The sequence below is a fragment of the Eulemur rufifrons genome, chromosome 4 (assembly GCF_041146395.1).
Source record: "Eulemur rufifrons isolate Redbay chromosome 4, OSU_ERuf_1, whole genome shotgun sequence".
In the NCBI taxonomy this organism is placed as follows: Eukaryota; Metazoa; Chordata; class Mammalia; order Primates; family Lemuridae; genus Eulemur; species Eulemur rufifrons.
This window is the reverse complement of record NC_090986.1, coordinates 77715665-77736992: the sequence shown is the minus strand read 5'-3', so window position 1 is coordinate 77736992 and position 21328 is coordinate 77715665. Positions and strand designations below refer to the sequence as shown.

Here is a 21328-nt window from a genome sequence, read left to right as displayed (position 1 = left end):
GTGGAGAGAATCTAAAAACACAACTCTGGTTGTAAGTCTAAAGGCCCATGTAGACACCCAGGTGCTTAAGTTTTCTCCCATCCTGCAGAAGATGACTATAGGCTCAGTCTCCACAGAGGTCGAGCAAGAGAAACTGGGGGTTCCAGGATCCTTGGGTCAAGCAGAGGATAGCAGTGAGACAGCAACAGGAAACAGGATTAAATAAAACCCTGGATTAAGCCACCCCTAGTCAGAGACTGGAGGAGTCCTGGGTGGGGGTTGGGGGAGGCACAGCTTCAGTGGCCTCTAGCTACCGAAATGCCAAGGGGGAGGGACCCTCAGGAGCTATTTTTAAGCTGGTTTGCCAGAGACACCCTAGAGTGAATCCCACGGTGGGCAAACTCCACCCACCGCACACAAAGCCACCATCAGCTCTGAGAATGTCACTTTTATAAACGAATGACATTTCAGGAAAGCTTCCAACAAGAAAGACGGAGTTTTAAAACGGGAAAAAATTAACTCAGAGGTCTCAGAAACATTCCAGCAACCATAAGAAAATCTCAGCAACAACAAAAAATATAAATACTATCCTGAGAAAAATAACAAAAGATGCTGCCTACGTGAAAGATTAAAAAATAAAAGTAACATCTGAAGAAATAAAAAGAGCTGGACAAAAAAAGTCAAAGAAATAGTCTAAAATGTAGAATAAAAAGGCAGATGATCAAAAATGGGAGAAAAACCAAAGAAAATTAGAGAAATCAGTCAAAGTGTTTCAATATGCAACTAGTAGGATATCAAAAAAGATGGAAGAGAGCAATTACATTGATGGAAGGAAATTATTCAAAAAACAGTATCAGAAATGTCCTGAACTAAGGAAAATGAGTCCTCAGTGAGAATGGGCCCATAAACACCCAACACCGTAATGGGGAGGGGAGATTAAGACACATCGTCAAATCTCTAAACATTATGAATAGAGAAAATGCTAAAGGCCCCCAGAAATTTTAAAACAAAAAAGGAAAAACGTCACACACAGAAGAGATCAAAAATAAGAATGGCATCAGACCTCTCTTACAAAAGAGGCAACGGAAGCCAGGAGGCAACAGAGTAATGCCTTAAAAAATCTGAAGGAAGGTAATGCAAGCTAGGACCTGTATTTAGCTGTAACCACCACCAAAACATTTTTAGATATATAATGTCTCAAAGTTTATCTCCAATGCACATTGCCTAAAGAAGCTACTACAGAAAGTGATCCACAGAGCAAGGCAGAAAGAAGACGGGATCCAGGAGAGGAGAGCAGTGACATCAATGTCTGGAGACGGGACATTAATTAAACTACACATTGTGATATAAGCATATTGGGAGAAGGGGAGAAAGTGAAGTTAGGCAGGGGTTGGTGGTAGAGGAAGAAGAGTCTCTTTTCTACCACAACAGGAAGTCAATGGATTTCTTAAAGAACCAGCAGCATAAGGATTATAATTAGAATGTAAGAGTAAATGCCAAAATAATAGCTAGAGAGTAATGGGTAGCCTGTTGTGGGGAGGGGCTGAGAGGGTAGCGAATTGCTGATTCTGTTATACGCTTCAAGCTTCAAGCATGGTGCACACACAGACTATTCCCAAAGCGAGGGAGACACACAAATCACTTCAACTACTTTTCTCAAATCCCATGAGAAATCCATCTCATACATCCAATTACATATTAGTATTTAGTGATGCACTAATTTGTTCAACATAACTTACTGTGTTACCTGTTTTATCAATATTATGTTTTTTAAAACACCTACCATAGATTCATCTAACAGTACAGTACAATAATATAAACTACCACAACCATTATTTAACACAGATCCGTGGTATTCTCCAACGAATCAGAACAGATAACATTCAGTTAAAACTTCTAAAGTTTTTCCAAGGATTTAAAAATATATAATTACTAGAATTACCTCCACAAGGACTGGTATTTATTTTTTCCTGTATTTCCCACTTTTATTTAATGTATCTATGGTACCAGTACAATGCCAGAAGTAAATTGACAAAGATCCTATCGACACATGGAGGCATTTACATAGTTATATTTGTACCACTTATATTTAGACAAATAATTCTCAACTAATCAAGACTAGGTGATGAAATTTTGGCTATGAGAAATTTTTGACACAAAATGAGAAAAATCAGGCTGACAAATTAGAAACGGTTCTATCTCTAAGACTCTTAAGACTTCAGACAACTGTTTTTCTCTTCCATTAAAGATCATTTTATAATTCCAAATTAAGTCCATTGGCATTTAATTCTACTGATACAAATGAACAATGTTTCCCTAATAAATTATGAAATGCATTCATCATTTTTCAAACTGTTTCCAAACATGATTCTGAAAGCTAAGTCACAATAGATACTTACATTGACTAATCCAAAATAGTGCTCATTGACTGGAAACTGTTCTGGACCAATCTCTTTCTCTAATGCCGAAGCATTGGCGCCCTATAAAATGAGAAACAAAAATCTTAGTATGTACAGTACAGTCAGTCAGGCAACACATAATGACATTTGGTTAATAACGGACCTCATATACAATGGTGGTCCCATAAGATTATAATAGAGCTGCCCTATACGGGTGTATCATTTTTTAAAAATCTTTTACACTGTATTTTTACTGAACCTTTTCTAGGTTAGATACACAAATACTTACCATTCTGTTACAATTGCCTATAGTATTCCGTACAGTAACATGCTGTACAGGTTTGTAGCCAAGAAGCAACAAACCATATAGCCTAGATGGGTAAGCTCATCTAGGTTTGGGTAAGCACACTCCATGATGTCTACACAATGACAAAATCACCTAATGACACACTTCTCATAACATATCCCAGCTGTTAAGTGACACATGACTATATTTTTATAATGTCATCACAATATAGGCATTACAGAGACATCCTTTTAAAAAGTATCTACGAACCTATTGCTACCTAACATTATTGAAAGAAAATAAAGGATGATATTGAAGCGTACAAGCTTTTAATAATATGACTAAAAATTAGTTTATAGGAACTTTCTCATGGAACCAAAGCCTAGATCAAGGAATTACATCCATAACATGTACCTTCTTTCTAAGTAACGAATGAAAGCACCTGCTGTACCATACACTCTAACAGGAGTGTAATCTGACAGCTGCCATCTCTGAGAGCTGAAATTGTGTGAAACTAAATATAAATCTGCACATATGCAGTGGCCTAGCAATTCTGGGGTATATACCTGAAATTTTCACATAGAATTGAAGGTGACAAGAACATTTACTGCAGTATCATTCATGACTGCAGCTGAGAGCAGTCTAGAGAGATCAGCATTGGGGAAATGGATACATAAAATGTGACAACATACTACATAGTAGGGTCAGAGTAAATGAACTAGATTTACATACAGAAACATGGATAAATCTCAAAAGCATGTTAAATGAAAAAGAGAGAAATTAGATTAACACAAAACACCACCATATATATATATATATATATATATGAGTGAGAGAGTGTGTGTGTATGTGTAAAATGGCACACAAAAAGTAGGTTGTAAGAATATACATCAAATATACTATATACTTGATGGGAGGCTAAGGCAGGAGGATTGCTTGAGGTCAGGAGTTCGAGACCAGCCTGAGAAAGAGTGAGACCTCGTCTCTACTAAAAATAGAAAAATTAACTGGGTGTTGAGGCATGCACCTGTAGTCCCAGCCACTCAGGAGGCTGAGGCAGGAGGATTGCTTGAGCCAAAGAGTTTGAGGTTGCTGTGAGCTAGGCTGATGTCACGGCACTCTACTCAGAGCAACAGAGTGACACTCTGTCTCCAAAAAAAAAAAAAAAAAAACTATCTGATAAATATAACTAATAGGATATTACTCAAAAACATACCCAACTGTCACTTTGAAGAACTGCACAGAGACAATGCGCCTTCGCAACTATACTGGGCACAGGGTCAACAACACATCAGTGCTCAGGGTCCCACACCTGCTGTTTCTTTACTGAGCTCCATTCCCCAACCTGGGAGGCGCAGAACCTTCGTTGGACACTGCATCCTCAACTTCCTGATAGGCCAAGACTGAAAATGAAGACTGATGAAAAAGGCACTCGGCAAGCTGGTAGTCAACTTCCACCAAAACATTTCCTCTTATGTCCTCCAGCCAGCCAGCACTTCTGTATACATGATACTGCCTTCATTGTTTTGATGTAACAATTATTTTAGGTTTTATATAAAATCTTGATATAATTCATTTCTTAATTTACACATCAATTAACATGTCGTGACAACAGCAAATTCAATTATTAAAGCAACTTCAAGACCCACAGAAAACTAGTGGGAATGCTGCAAGCCCTCTCCCCTACCCCTGCCAGCTCAAGTACCTTGTCACAAAACTTCCCATGTATGTTAAAAATAATCAATAAGCCCAGATTTTTACCACTTGTAAAAATTCAAACTGATATTGGTTTATTCAAATGAGTATAACCACTTCCCCACAAAAACAGGAGAAAAGATACTACCTCAAACACCTACCTATCTAGAACAATAAAATTCTAGCACACACACACTTTAGGAAAGCATTTCTGGCCCTTGAGATGAACTAGGAAAAGAACAGCATGTGAACATTCTCTCCCCACAGTTAGAGCAATCACATGCCACTCACCCTGTATTCTAACCACCCCAGATGCCCACTTGGCCCCATAGAGACCATGTACTTTCACGCCTTCTTAGAAAGCCCTTCCCCAACTTCTTGTCCTCACAGTAGTTTCAACTAGGGGTCACATATTAGCCCCGCTGTGCCTCAGTTTCCTAACCATAAATGGAAAACATCAGCAACTACGTTATAGAGTGACTACAAATTAACAGTTTTAACTTTTAAGGCAGCTGGCAGTGCCTGGCACATAAGCAGGTGTCCCATAAATGCTGGTGGTGGTCTTCTTTTCCCTTCAATCACAAAGAAAATAAACTACTCTCATTAACCAGTCAGGGTAATGAATGTGACCTGCTCTATGCAAAAGCTAAGAAATGACAAAAGAAAGAAACAAGAGTCAGGAGGAAAAAAGAGACAGCTGTAATACAAAAGAAAAACAAAAACAAACCCTCTCCTCAGTTTGGCAGGCAAGAGCCAATTCTGCACAGCTGGCCCCAGAGGTATCATCATCGTGCTTCCCCCACCCCCAAAAGCCTAACAACAAAGCAGAACCATAATCCAATTCAGAAGTCTGGGAAGAGCTGGCCAACAGTGATGCAATAAAGCGGAAAGAGCCATAGATAGATCATTGACATTTAACCTTTCTGGATTTTAGAAATTTCATTGCAAAAAAAAGGGTCAGAATTTTCAGTGATTTTTCAAAACCATCAGCTCTAAATTTATCTGATGGGTTTTCAGGTAAGCCTTTACATGAATTAAGATTTTCACAGTTAAACCTATTCAGGAAATGAAAAGATTAGGTGATTTCTAAAAATCCCTTCTAACTCAACGTTCTGTTGAATAGCTTTTATCAATGCTTCTGGAGACATTACTGTATTAAAACAAAACTCCAGGAAGTTCAAGCCAACTAATATATGCTAAGCCACACAATTCAACAGCCTGAGGAATTATGGCTATGGATGGAGACAGGGTAGCAGATCAAAATGGAAAGTATAGGCTGGGTACGGTGGCTCATGCCTATAAACCTAGCACCTTGGGAGGCCTAGTTGGGAGGATCACTTGAGGTCAGGAGTTCGACACCAGCCTAAGCAAGAGTGAGACTCGTCTCTACAAAAAAAAAAAGAAAAATTATCTGGGAATGGTGATGGGTGCCTGTAGTCCCAGCTGCTTGAGAGGCTAAGGCAAGAAGATCGCTTGAACCCAGGAGTTTGAGGTTGCTGTGAGCTATGATGACGACGCTGCCCTCTAGCCTGGGAGACAGAGCAAGACCCTGTCTCAAAAAAGAAAGGAAAGTACAAAGAAAGAATAGCATTCACTTTCTTGTAATTCTAAACTAAAACAAAGCATAGTAAACTATGCCTTACTGTGGTAATGACGGTATAGAGCAGACTCTCCAAATGCCGCAGGAGCACTCCTACTTGCATGGATTAATGATTTTCTCTGTAGAAATGATCAGTATACAACCCTATCTCTACCCTAACATTAACTAAAAAGGCAAAAAATTATACTAAGCAATATGGCTTCTGATGAGTTGTTTTTAAATTTAAAATTGTTTGCAACACTAAAGTTAGATGTCACTGGTGAAAACTGTCAAGTCAAAATTTTGCTGCATAATTTTTAACTTTAAGACATTCCTGGAGGACTCTGTTGAAGGCTGACAAATTCTATTATGGTAAATAATGGTCAATCAAGCACCCCAAGATTTAAATTGAGCCTAAAACAAGTAAACATTCAATAGTAATGGCACCATCCCTGCACTTGAGAAATATAACCCTACCAAAACTAACAATGGCTTACGAAATCAGTGATTCCTTACTGAGATAAAGGAAAGGAATGGTGGTGAGTAAAGAATTTTTGCTCTGGAGAATTTACAGAAACTAAAAACAAAGTGATGGGGGAACCACGAGAGATAAGCAAACACCAAAGACAGACCCCACAATGAGGGTATTTCCCAGCCCTAGGGACCTTCAGATTCCCTTCTAACAACTGAATGGAGTGGAGTGCAGGAAACAAGTACTAAAACTCTGGGCCCACCCAAGACAAGGAGCACAACAGGAGGTCCCAGCAGCAAAGCTGGGATTCCCAAAGGGCTCTATCTTCGGTGCAAGAGGGAAGAAGAAATAATCTCACACCACAGGACACTTGCCTGGCTTGCCCTTGGCATGGGGGGTGGGGAGGGGGGAAGATAATTACCTTTCAAAATTCATAACCACAAGTTTGCCCTCATAAAAGTTTGTGACCTAAATCTGCACAAGCTATGTGATCTTTTTAAAAAAAATCTCAGAGAATTTAAAGAGATCCTAAGAATGCCCTCTTCCACGCTACAAATGGCAGAATTACAAATTTATTCTGAAAGGAGATAAATTCAATCCACTCACAAAGAATCCTTACAAATAAAATTTCAAGAGATTTGAGTTCACAATTAAAAAGTACAAAAACACACAGAAAAAGAAAGCATCATGAATAAAAGCCACAAGAAATACAGATAGCAAAATCAGACTCATAAAGATATTAAACATCAGAACTATCAGATACAGGATATAAAACAAACGCTTAGTATGTGCCAAGAAACGACATTGGCTTGACTCTAAAATCAAACAAGAGACTCTAAAATCTAAGCAGATTTTTAAAAAGAATCAAATAAAACTTGTAAATGTAAATGTTGCAGTGCAACAGTTAAAGTAAAAACTCAATGGTGTGCTTAAGAATTAAACAAGGTTAAAGTTGGGTAGTATTCTTTAATCAATATTCCTGTCAACATAATGTTACTTACTAATTGAAACTAAAGTTTCGATAAAAATGCGAAAGGTTTTACTTTGACAGCAAAGATTTCATGGGAGAATGGATCCATTATGGAACTGCTGTAGAGACCATGCTACTGAAGTAGCAAAGCTGCGGGCTTCAGTCTGGTCCCAATCATAACACTAAGCGGTGAACGACTTGAGACAAAATGCTTCTCTGGACCTCGGCCTGCTCACGTGTAAAACCTCTATGCCTACAGGACATTCCATCCCCACATTTCTGACAACATGTGAATCTATCAGCTCTTCTAACGTTAAGAATAAAACGTTGGTTAATCTATTAAAGGTCAAACATTAACAAATCTTGAATAAAAGATGTAGTGTCACAGCCTCAAAAATAATCAGCCAACACTAAGAATTTATAAGCCAAAGAGCAAGTACCTCCTTAAACCTACCTGGCATGAATTCTTGAGAAGACAAGGACTTGTTCTTTTCACACCAAGAAATCACCATTTCAGTGAAAGAATAAGTTGATATTGCAAAGATAACTTTAGTCTATCACTTTCATAAAATAAAATTACCTATATATTAAATGTTGCTGAAAAACCAGATGCCGTCTGCAAATAGGAAAAAAGAAAATCTGGGAGATGGCTGCCCTGCAATTAAGTTTTACATCGTCAACCATGGAAAACACAATTGACTACCCTTCATTCTGCCATTATGAGGAAAAAAAATACAAATTATACAAAAGTAAACTGATAACCAGAAATGTTTTCAAGAAAATAATTCACTTGTTTTGGAATTAGATTATTTTCTTAATTTAGAAATCTCCTGGCCCACAACATCAACATCTAAAGCTAGAATATGATTTAAAAAAAAAAAAAAAAACTGGTGTCTATGAAGACATAACACTTTGAAAAGTTAATTATACTTTGTAGATATTGTTTCAGAAAGTAGAGAACTTAATATACTTAAGCAAGAAATAAAAAATGACAGAAACACAAAAGGATGAACACCTATCAACTAGCAAATGTATTTATTAGTATACATCCTACTTTATACTAGATAGTTATGGCAAACTATTAGTTCCCACACAACTTTCTTTTTGCTTAATACAAGAGAAAATTCAGTACATTTTTCCAGTTTAATGTCTCAAATCTTATTTTAGAATCCAGCATTTATTGTTTTATGTTAGATCAGGTTAGTACACAAAGGAGAACTGCCAAATCAGGCAGGAAAGGCTTCCTGGAGGTGAGAAAAGCAAGTGGCCTTGGTAAAGTAAGAAAAGTTCTGGAGGCACAGGAAGCAGCCAGTGTAAGGATATGAGGGTGTAAACACAACAAAGAAGTGAATGTGAGCAGTAAAAAGATGAATCCAAAGTGTAAAAGATGATGTGAGAAACAAGTTTATATCTCTTAATATGAAAAAGGTGAAGAATCAAAGAGAAGGCTTAACTCGCATACCTGTTCTAAAAAACACCATGTGCCCTGAAACTGCAACACAGGCAATGAAAATATTTATGACAAAACAAATCATATCCATACCATGAGTTTTGAGTAATCGTAAAAATATCATCAAAGCAGTAGGCCTCAGGAAATGTGAAATTCAGTAAGTATCTGAATATCTATTTTCTTCCCAGTCCTGTGCTAATAATAGCTTGTAGAACATGATTTTCCACAGCACCCATTAGTGGTCTATCTAGTGGATCACAACTACCATTTTCTTTTTCAGTAAAATAGATCACAGTATACATCTCTCTATTAAGAGTAAACAATGGCTTATGAAACTTTTGTTTCAATATATAAGTATGTTATATATTGGGTCTCACACTATTTCTCACTGTAGGTTGAAATAAAAAAGTTTTGATATGCAAAAGTGTAAGACAAAAATTTCAAAATCACACTACAACTGGGGAATACACAGTGAATAAAAAGTAGCTTTTCGTGATTGCATATAGGTAGAAAATCATTAAAAAATAAATTTAAAGATAAAGAGATCAGAGAAAAAGTGTCAAAACTATGTCACAACACAATATGTACCATAGCATGTCAGAACAGGAATAACAATGAGCGATGGAGAATTTGGGAAAAGCTTCACTAACAGATGAAACTAAATAAGCCAGGCCTTGACTTTTTCTTCAGGAGTGTTTTCATGATAGCTTTTCATGTTGGTAAAATGAAAGCCCTTAACTTCAAAGAGCAGGCACTTAAACATTCCAACCGCAGGCTGGGCAGGAGACCGAGTGACAGCCTGCCAATCAGGAGGATGCGTCCCTGCCCTAGTTCTAATATGAACTACCTAACAAAAGCATCACCTGCGATAAAACACTCTGCTTCAGTTTTCTTCTCATCAGCAAGATGAGGGAGACCAGATTTATGGCATTATGGAATCTTTTGCAAATCCAAAATGCTACAATTCTAAAATATTTAGCAGCAACGTAGAATCACAAAGTTTAAATTTAGGACAACATATTTCACCCCTTTGAGCTCCAAATTACTAATCTGCAAAACAGAGCAAACAGGACTCTCATTATGGCCCATTTCTATGACAATGTACAGAAAATGTGTAGAACAATGCCTGGCACAGGAGGCATGAGGCAAACACTTCCTTTGCCCCTTCCTCCTCCATCCCAGCTATAATGCCCCCTATTACGCCTTCCTCTTTCAGATGAACCTCTCAAACAATTCAAATTCCAATATAATTTCAGTGACTGGGAAAGTATCTGGGGGTCCACACTGATCTGCAGTCAACCTAAAAATCCTGGTCTAGGTCTTGTCTAGTGGCCTGCTCTGGTTTTAACTACTCCCTCAAAGCTAAAATGTGCTTCATAAAAAGTACAAAGGATTCTTAGATGGGTCCAGACCTAAAACTGGCATTGCATCATTGCAGCATATATCACAGAGGGTTGCAAAAGCTGTCTTAGAATCAGATATCAGCACAAAGCCAAGCCACCCTCGGTAAGATAGAATATGGTACCAATGACACAAAAGGGAGTAGGAGGGTACAGTCACTAACACTAATGAAGAAGTCAAAACATCTCACTCTGAAAGAAACGAAATATTGTACAATCAATGATCAAGCTCCAATATTCACGTTATGGGAGGGCGTTTGCCTCTATTACTCCTCTGAAAGCCATTTGTTTACACTGCCTGTGTTTGTGTGCACATCTCAGCCTCCCGCCTACCCTGCATATGACCCCAACAAAGCTTCAACCCAATAGGGAAGACTTCTGGCAAGTTTTCAAAGTTTTCAAGAACAGAATTCATCCCAGAAGAAATTATTTTTTCATTAATTTTTCATTTGTATATATTCATGGGGTACAAGTGCAGTTTTGCTCCGTTGATATATTACACTGTGGTGAAGCCAGGGCTTTCGGTGCATACATCGCTGCAGCAAAGCACACTGCACCCACCAAGCAACCTCCCACCCAGAAGAAATTAAAAGTAGCTTACTTTCCCTTTCAACTGCCACCACAGGAGCACGTATTAAACATGTGAATTTCTCATCTAATCAACTCAGAAAAATCTAATTCTATGACTAATCACTGGCCAAATAATTGCAAATTTAAATTTACTCAGAAGATTCCACTAATGTAACCCTTTTCATCCAATAATAATATATATACACAAACATATCATGTGAGAAACAAGTTACATATTTGAATAACTACAATTCATTGATAAAATAACCAAACCGAACACAATAGACATATAATGCTAACCTCCAAAAGTTAAAATATCCACTCCATGTTCCTATCAGACATAATAAAAGGTACAATCTTCCAATTGATTCCATTTCTTCAATGAAAAGTTTTGTTACATAATTCATGGCTAAATGTGTTACATATAGAGAACATAGAGAGTAAAAGAAGATTCAGATTCACCTTAAATCTTTTAACTCAGTCAAGGAATGGAAACATAAGAACACTGGTGCAAAAAAAAAAATGCTTTTGATCTGTAAATGCTCACAATGAGACAATGAGCTACTCAAAGAAATCTCATTACTTCATCTCCGTCAGAAAGTAATAGTACTGATACCAGACTTAACAAGAATTACTCCACCAAGCCTTCACATTTGGTTTAAAAATCACATCAAAAAGAAAATTCTCAAATATGACTAAGCTTAGCATAATGACATACTTAATGAGTGTGCATGATGAAACTTTATAGCTCCAACTCTTCCACCATTAATACAAAAACCCTTTCCAAAAAAATTCACAAAATACACTCTTAGCTAAACATTTAAAATATAATTATATCTGAACTCCATTACTGATACCTCAAGTAGGGAAAAAAGGAGGCAAGATCCGTTTTCTACAGCATCTCTACAACGCCTTCAATGCGAGGATTCATCTGCTTTGGCAACAAATCACAACAAATGTTTCATCACGTTAAGCTCTTTCTACCATATTCCTAAGAGTTTCTATACCTATTTCACCAAATATGTTTCAGCTCTACAAAAAATTACAAAAAGATCCCAGGATTGCTACCAAGCATACGCTTCAGACACCTGATTTGGGTAACTGATACGTGTGTACTCAATCAGAAAACCCGTGTTCAATGCTTTTCCACTTAAGCACATGAACACTTCTATTTTTCCCAACTCCTACATTATATTATAATGAAGTATTTGTAAAGTATCTCACACTACTGAGAAGAAAATCATTATATCCATACAAAGTATTATATTACAATGAAGTGAAACCAAAACTGACAACATACATTTTTTACTAACTTAGGTTATAGTAACAGAGTTCATAATCCAGATTCCAAAGGCTAACTCCAGCTCACCCTACTAAAAAGTAAAATTATGAAACTTAAATACTGTTTTGTCAAATACTAAGAATACTCCATAAGCTTCAAATAAAAAAATAATGTACTCACAGTGTAAACAACTGTCTCAGAGTTCTTAATTTTTACCACAAAACAGTTACCTCTGTCATTCTCTTTCCCACTGAAAGAGACAACCAAAATGTTATGTCTCAGAGTAATATTATATTCCAGAGTAAAGTGGAAAGAACAAAGAATCATCACTTCGATTCTATTTTCTAGATCTCCATTTCCTTGACCTATAAAATATGGTTATCTCTTACTACTTTTCCAGCTATAAAACTATGAAAGAACTGAAACCAATGTTTAAATCCTGCAAAAATAAAGACCATTCTCAGCAATCATCCCAAAATATGACAGTATCACTCTAAAGGTATGCATGAGTTGGGCCTGGCACGGTGGCTCACGCCTATAACCCAGCACTTTTGGAGGCCAAGGTGGGAGGATCACTTGAGGCCAGGAGTTTAAGACCAGCCTTGGCAACATAGCAAAACCCTGTCTCTACATAAAATAAAAATAAAAATAAAAAATTAACTGGGTGTGATGACATGCACCTATAGTCCCAGCTGCTTGGGAGGCTAAGGCAAAAGAAGCTTGAGCCCAGGAGTTTAAGGCTACAATGAGCTATCATCACATCTCTGCACTCCAGCATGGGCAACAGAGTGAGACCCTGTCTCTAACAAAAAATAAAGGTGCGCATAAATTTTATAAAGGATGCTAGGGAAATCCCACAAAGGACTTCATGACATTACTGTAGTTTCAGTCTCCTTGAAAAACAACAACAAAAAAAGCAACACTGTTTTGACAAATTGTGGGGAAATAGAAAGCAACTGGCTATAGCTGGCCCCATGTGTAGTCACATCCAAAATGTTCGGGTGGAGTGACATCATGGAAAATGGCAAGAGCAGGAAGCTCTAAGAGTCAGTTCCTCCACCAAAACTACTAAGCTGAAAAATCCATCAGAGTCAACTATTCTGAACTCTAGTGCCTAATCAGACATTAAACACCCAGGGAAGTGGTTGATGAAAGCAGAGATAAGAGAGCAGTGTACAAACTAGCTATCCCCTAACTCCTCAGCCCCAAAGGTGGCTAACAGGACCGCCTCCTAGAACAGCTGCCTGGTGCCAGGGCTGGCAGTGGGGCCTTGTCCTGCAAAATTTGGGGTTATGCACTTTGCCCAGTTTGGCAGTAGCCTGGTGGAAAAGGTAGATGCTTGCCTTTGTTTCCACCCCCTTGGGCTACAGCAACTTCCCTTTCTTGGATTTTGGTGTTTTTTTTTTTTTTTTTTTTTGGACCCAGACATTCAAGTAAATCTCTGTCAGGTCACAAGCTGACAAGAGGTAATGAAATAGAAAATCCAGTGACTACACACAACAAGGAATACAGATCTCATAAAATTACTTTGGAAAAAACATTATACAAACAGATGACTGCAGCTCTCATGAGCAATCACTCGGGAGGGGGAGAATCTGATTTCCAGAGTTACCATATAATATGCAAACTGTCCAGTTCTCACCAAAAAATCACAAAACATACAATGAAACAGGAACATATGGTGGGTTCTCAGGAAAAAAGAACTTGAGAGAAACTATCCTTGAGCTGAAATTACTAGTCAAAGGTGTTAAATCAACTGTCTTCAATATGCTCAATGAACTAAAGGAAATCATGGACAAGGAACCACAGGAAACCTGAAGAATGCTGCATGAACAAATAGAGAATATCAATAAAGAGACTGGAGGTTAGCAGGAATTCTCCAGAGGGAGGAACGAGGAGTTATTACTGAATGGCTATAGAGTTTCTGTTTGAGGTAATGGAAACGTTTTAGAAATAGTGCTGATGGTTGCACAACACAGTGAATGTAATTAATGCCACTGAATTGTACACTTAAAGTTCGTTAAATGGCAAATTTTATGTGATATATATTTTATCACAATTTTTAAAAACCCACAATCAAGGGTAGGGTGTAAGAGCCCAAATACACTTACTTCTCCACTAATGTTTTTCTGGAGAATGAGTCATTTGTTGAAATCCAAAATTTCCTGGATCAGAACCGTATCTGCAGGGTTCAAATGGGGCCAGCTGTTGCTACAGTATCACAAGTCTAAAAAGATAAGTTAATTCTTGAAGGCAACAACATTTAAATTCCACTGCTTTGCTTCAGCAAGCCATACAGTTCAAAACAAGGGTATCAGAAAAATCCTGGAAGGCATCTGTGTCTCAGAGAAAAGAGGAGTTCATCAGGCTAAGGAATAAGCATTGGCTCGCTGCAGAAATAACAAGAGGCTAAATGATACCCAATGTTTATGTGTGGCATTTCAAACTGCAGTAAAATGCATTTTTTAAAATAAACACAGATTTATATATTTTAAACAGTTTGAATACAAATTTCAGAACGAAGAATGCAATCAATGTCAAAACCTGAGTTTGGGTTACATCAAAATGGAGAAAGGTAAGAACTGGTAAGAGAGACACTTCAGCTGTCACAGGGCAAGAGAACGCTGAGCAGGAATGGAACCGTCACAGAACGAGTGGACGAATAGAGCTGGAGTCTGTGTCCTAGCTCTGTCACCACTTCTCAAGCCATCTGACTTCAGGTGACTCATTTCATCAGTCTTAGTTTCCTCACCTTATAAAACAGGAAGATACCCACTCTGCCTACCTCACAGAGTTGTCATGGAAATCAAACAGTGAATGTGAAAGTTCTCTAAAACCTAAAGCACTAGTAAAGGTATTACTGGAAACATTAGTCATCTAAATTTTTCTAAGTGATCATTTTACCAAACTGAGCAACACGATGGAAAATTGTAGTTGAGAGAGTACTTTACTCAACTGTACTTTGTTTTAAAAACTACTATGTAGATAGAAGGAAAAGATACAAATCTTTAACCTATGTAAAAGTCTGAGTTAGCTTCCTACGGACAGTTGTTATAAATACTAAAACAAGCACCAAATCACTTTTGTATAAAACTTTATTTTATAAATACTACAAGCTCACACTCTAAAATTAATTCAAAATTCACCCCTTTATAAAGAGGTTATAAAATTTTAAAAGTTGAAGCATTATTCACCACTCTCTCCCTTAAGGTTCATCTCCCTTGTGACAACCCCAATTTATAGTTTTAGCCTTTAACGATTATTATCATAACTTTAATAATACATTACATGCCTCAGTCACAGCTCTTAATTCTGTGCTTTGCAAGATGAGAAACTGGTATACACAAACTGCCTCCCATTCTCCTTCCCCTAGGCCACATCCTAATGTTTGGGGGGTGTGATTGGGTATAGCGTTGTTTTAGGGCTTCTACTGGTGCTGTATCTAAATCTTTGGCTAGATTTGCCAATTTCATACAGCACTTAGGAAATCCCTGCAATGAAACAAAAGGACATGGGCACATTCACCTTCCCTTCTCCGCCTTCTGTTTCCTCCATCTCCCAATCACTGCCTTATATACTCAGGGATTATGACACTTATATTTGCATCTATAATTATACTGAAATCTTCAATGCTTTATCTTCAATTTATTCAAAAGGCAATTAACTAGAAAGAGAGGACACTTGAAGAGTAGCTCATGCATGCTAAGGAAATTGAATAACTTCAGAAAATTTTGGTTACGCATGTTAAAATTTTTATAGGTAACTAGAAAAAAGTAAAGAAAATAATATTCCAACAAAAAGCAGTACAGGAAGGCAAAAAAAAAAAAAAGGAAAGGAACAGAAATTCAGGCCTTACTCATTAAACAACTGCCACTCAAAGGAGAATCTTTCATGTTTCAAGCTCTTGGTTTCCCTCAAATGTCTGGAAACCCTTGGTTAGCTGTTGAGATTTGTGAATGAAAAATGGTTAGTGTAAATAACTCACATGGGTTTCCTCTGCGTTTGCACAGGTCTGGTTGTCCTAAAAGATTGCTGGTTGCAAGCTCTGTCTAAGAGGGCAGCCGGCTGACCAGCAAGCCCTCCTGTAGGGCATGTATGAAGAGCACGTGGGCAAGTTAATAAGGAGAGCGGTACTCTGAGGGTAGGACTGCCCCCGTCCCCTATGTCTACTGTAAAATACCAAAGTACCACAAGCCCTTCTCTTCCCAAGTTTGATTAAAAAAAAAAAAATCCCATCCCCAAAAATATGAACTTTGTTTTAACAGGGCTCATTTTGTCTAGAATTCAGGCAGCAACAGTACCTTCTGCCACTTACTCTTCCCACTGAAGGCATGAGTTCTGCTGTGGGATTTTGAAATGACTCCTGCCTTGAGATCAAACAGTTATTTTAAGCAGACCCTAATTTTCTGTCACACTGCTGAGGGTGGGAGAGTTAAGATGATTATAATAAACTGCATTCCACATTCTGCTCAATCTATTGCCTCCATTTAAATAAAAAACCATGACTGCTAGGGAGGTACCAAAAACTTCAAGGCTCCTAAGTTTAAATCTTATGAATAACTAGAATAAAACAGACCTTAATAAAGACCCTTTGGGTAATTTAACAAAGTAAAATTCTTCTTTGATGCAGAGAATAGAGTAGATAAATAACTTACCCTGTGTTAGAGTCAATTCAAACTAAATTAGACAAGACAGAATTTCTGACTTCTAAGTGTCAACTTACGTACAGCTTTCCAAATATGTACTGACCACCACCAGACACCACGAGGACACAACTTAATATATGGCTCATACCCTCAGGGAACATTCAGTATAAAAGAGGAGCACTTAGAGCAAGCACATAGAAAGTTAAATCACACAATATTTAAATAATAAAATGGTACCTGGGATTTGCCCCCCAAAGAATCTGAGAAAGTTAAAGTAGGGGGAATAAAGAAGACACAAAGTTGGTCAAGAAAAGCTGCTTGGTTTAGCTAAAGCGTGACAGGTACATGGCGGTACATAATGCCATTTCCATTTTGTCTTCCTCAATGTATGTTTAAGATTTTCTATAATAAAAAAGATTGACCTGGTTAAAACAAATTGTAATACATGATTAACTACCAAATAAGTGACAGAATTACTGCATGAGTTCAGAAAGAGACGCACTTCACATAACAGAACAACCACAAGTAAGGTATTTACCGCACACAGGGGGATTAACCCTCAGTCAGAGTGAGACTTCTCACTGGTAAGCTACCATGAAGGCATTGCTGTAGGGGCAGAAATTCAACGTCCCCCTGACCCCCACCTCCTAGTATCCAGACTTTCGTATAATTCCCTCCCTTGGAATATGGGTGGGACCTGTGAATTGCTTCTAACCAACAGAAAATGGCAAAGGTGATGTGCTGTCACTTCTGTGACTATGTGACATTACATAAGACCATTCTGCTAGCAGACTTGCTCTCTGACTTCCCTAATGGCTTTGAAGAAGCTGCCGTGCTGTGAGAGGGTTTATGGAGAGGGCCACCTGGCAAGGAACTGCAGGTGGCCTCCAAGGATGGCCAACCAAACCGAGAGCCCTCACCCAGTCTTACAACTGCAAGGCAGCATTCTGCCAACACCCTAAGTGAGCTTGAAAACAGATCCACCGTCAGTTGAGTCTGCAGATGAGAACCGAACCCTGGCCAACACACTGATTGCAGCCTTGCAGAAGGCACAGCTTACCCAACAGAAATTACTATATAATAAATGTGAGTTGGCTTAAGCTGCTAAATTTGTGATAATTTGTTACACAGCATAGAAAAATAATACAATCATATATTCAGTTTGAAAGTTCCACATTTGCCATGTTTTGTGTAGTGTTTGTCTCTTAAATGCTACTATTACTTCCTTTGACTTTTAGAAATATTAATTCTAGTACTCGAGGATATGACAGAGAAATTCATCTTTACCCTATAATAGAACAACCAAATGTCTCAGTCTGCCTGAGACAGTTTCCACTAGTTGTCATGGCATAATTAACAGCACACCTTTTCACTCCCAAGGTGTCCCAGTTTAGATGATAAACCGTATGATCACTTAGCCTTATAATCATATCTTATATGTTACCTTTCCAGGCAAGATTATCTTATTCTTTTCAGTTTGTTCCTATTGCATCCACTTCATGCCTCTAATTTCAGTAACATTTTGCTGGACTTTTCCCAGATTTAAGATTGCTTTGGGAAAGACATTCAACATACAGATGAAGATACAATAACTCAGATGCAGACACATTTAATACAACTTTCTATACACAGATTCATACCTTACATCTGAAAGGAGTGATTAGTTTTTATATTGCTGAAAACGTGTAAAATTGTTTCTATAATAGTCAGTCTTGCATAAATTGATAATACTTGAAATTTCTTTAGAAAGACAGAGCTCTCCTACAGCAATTTCATACATGCAAGTCCCACCCTAAATTCTTTCATGTAAGTAGGATATAAACAAATGCAGATGAAGTCATATACAAGTGTTAACATGTACTTGTCTAAACCGTTGACATATTTATTTTATAAACATTTTCTTATATGGTTTATGTGTGCTTAGCTAGGTACCACGCTAAGGACAGGTGATACAAAGTTATGACTTATCCATAAAGAAAAGCGAACTGAGTCTCTGCCTTTATTATCCACAGACGATTAATGAACTAGTGACTAGTGATAGTGACAAAGATATTCTAACAAAACTTGTCTCTCAAAAAGGTTCTATTGATTCCCCTATACGCCCTACCTGCAAAATATTATACATTACTATATTTACATTAAAAATCACAATTATGCAATATAAAAAGCTGTTTACAAAGCCTATTTCAAGTTTCTCATCTAATGCAATTCTAATCTCAAAAATGGTTTTCTTTATTACATACGTTTTGGGTAGGGCACAATAGACCAAAAGTAGGAAAATTCATGTATTGTCCCTCAAGAGCAAAGATGGTGTGCAGTGACAGGGGCAGGGAGCAGGACAGGGCTGCAAGAGCGCTGGCAGTTCTGTTTCTTAATTTTGGAGCTAGTCACACAGGGGCATTTAGTCTGAAAACTCACTGACGGTTACGCTTCTGTGAAATTTTCATTTTCAAATCATTTTCAAATAATTATAAAAACAAAGAAAAGTCAAAAGTTTTAGAATATGAAATCTTAAACCTACATCAACAAGGAATATTAATCAAACAAATATTTTTCATGCTTATTATGCCTATAGGCAATGTAAGGCACAATAACAATAGTGTAATAGACTAGCTACCATTTATTAAATGCCTAGAATAGGCCAAGGACTACACTGGGAACTTTACATACATCGTCTTATCTTCAAAATAACCTTTTCAGATGTTATCCTAATTTTATAGATTAAAAAACTGAAGTCTTCCCTGCGAAGTGCGCACTTTGAATCCTAAACAGACTGGAAACTTTTTAATGCTATTCTTTTTTCATATGTAAATAAAGCAATTTTTAGATATAATAAAGTCAAAAGATTTTAACTTGAAATTCAAATTTTTCAAACTGTAAAATGTTCCTTTGCTCTAACAAAAGATCAGAGTTCACAATTATTTCCAAGTTGGCTGACAGTGAATAACCAAAACATTAAAACTAGACAAAAGTTCAGAAACACCACACAAGGATTTCTCTAAAGCCTTTTATAGCTATTCCAATTTAAAAAAAAAGATTCAAAGAAAAAAATTCTGATGTTAATTTGATTTGAAACTATCAATGTGAACTCACTTTAAAAAAAAAAAAAATTTCCTTGCTCTGTCCACTAAAAGAGCCTAAAAACCATGACACCCTGCTAGTAATGAGTACACCTGGAGCCCATCTAGGTTTCTCACCACCATTCTCCATTAATAGCAACCAAGACGCTTTAGCCTGCAAGGCTGGGGAGAGGAAAGAACAAGATGAATCTGTCTTATGCCAAGTTAGGAAGTGCTCAAAGAATGATAAAAACATGACAAAGGAACAAAGGATTCAGCTTGAAGCTACTGGCCAAGTCAGGGACGATTTGAGAATCAAAATTAATATAATGACAATGGATCGCAACCATAATGGAAAATGGATCATAATGAACAAAATAAAAATCCATGCTTTATAAGTAAACACAAGAATAAATAAACAGAAGGGAAATCTCTTTCTTGGAGGTTTCACACACATGATATGGTTCAGATGAAATCGTGTGTATACACACACACATCTGCCAAGAAAATTTTGCAAAATGTAAACAATTAGCAGAATTGGCTAAAGGATATTTGGGAATTTCTTGTACTATTCTTTAACTTTTCTGTAAATGCAAAATTGATCAAAGAATTATAGTAGCCAGTTTGGAAGGAGTTCCACTGGTCAAATCTGGAATAATCCGGACATCAAAAAGAATGATTATAACTGATTATCAAACCAATTGTAACACTGAATAAATAAAAATCAATTATGACACCAACAAGAAGAGAGAGAACAATAAAGGGGGAAATTCATTCACAGCATTGGTGGAAAGTATCACACCAATTTCTTATTCTAAACACTCATAACACAAGACTTTTTTTTTTTTTTTAATTTCATCTTGTTATGGGGGATACAGAATTGCAGTTTACATACGTTGCTTCTGTACCACCTTTCCCCCCAAGTCAGAGCTCCAGGCGATAACACAAGACTTTAAAGCATCTACTCTGCCTTTTTTGAAGGGACTATAGTTCAACCCCAGTTAATGAGAGAAAGTTCTTTACAGAAGAATGCCTACAAACAAATAGGAGAAACAGAATTAGAAAAACACCATTTTGCAAGACCCAATGAAATAACTCAAACTGCCCTAATCAATGGGTATACTGGGGAATAAGATACTGGCAAACTGCCAAATCCCTCAGATTACTTGGTAATTACAAAGTGAAAAGTTTCCCTAATAATGAAGATTTCTGGTAGTCTCCACTTTAATCAAGTTATCAAATTCAGTATCGTATAGTGATACTGTTGCCGTCATGTTCCACATGATAATCTGTAATATGAAGTACATGAAATTACTTAATATTCTTCCCCAAAAATGTTCACCCTCAGTTTAATGAAGCCTTTAAGACCTAGTTACTACTTTATAGAAAATACAAAGGATAGAGGAGCAAACTAAAAGACACCACAAGGAAACATTCAGATAAATCCACATGGGGTCTTTCCATGAGACAGCCAGTCTTGTCTGTTCAAAAAGTCAGGGTCATAGAGGAAAAAAAATACATAACAGACTGCTCTAGATTAA

At 37.2% G+C, this 21328-nt stretch overlaps 1 protein-coding gene across 1 annotated transcript in view; it reads right to left on the bottom strand.

Moving 5' to 3' along the window:
* The window catches only part of USP12 (ubiquitin specific peptidase 12), an 81442-nt gene that overhangs the window by 31915 nt on the left and 28199 nt on the right, over nt 1-21328 (bottom strand). The window contains exon 2 of the mRNA XM_069467414.1: nt 2379-2459. Within this exon, the coding sequence (XP_069323515.1) occupies nt 2379-2459 (81 nt within the window). The remainder of the gene's footprint in view (nt 1-2378; nt 2460-21328) is intronic.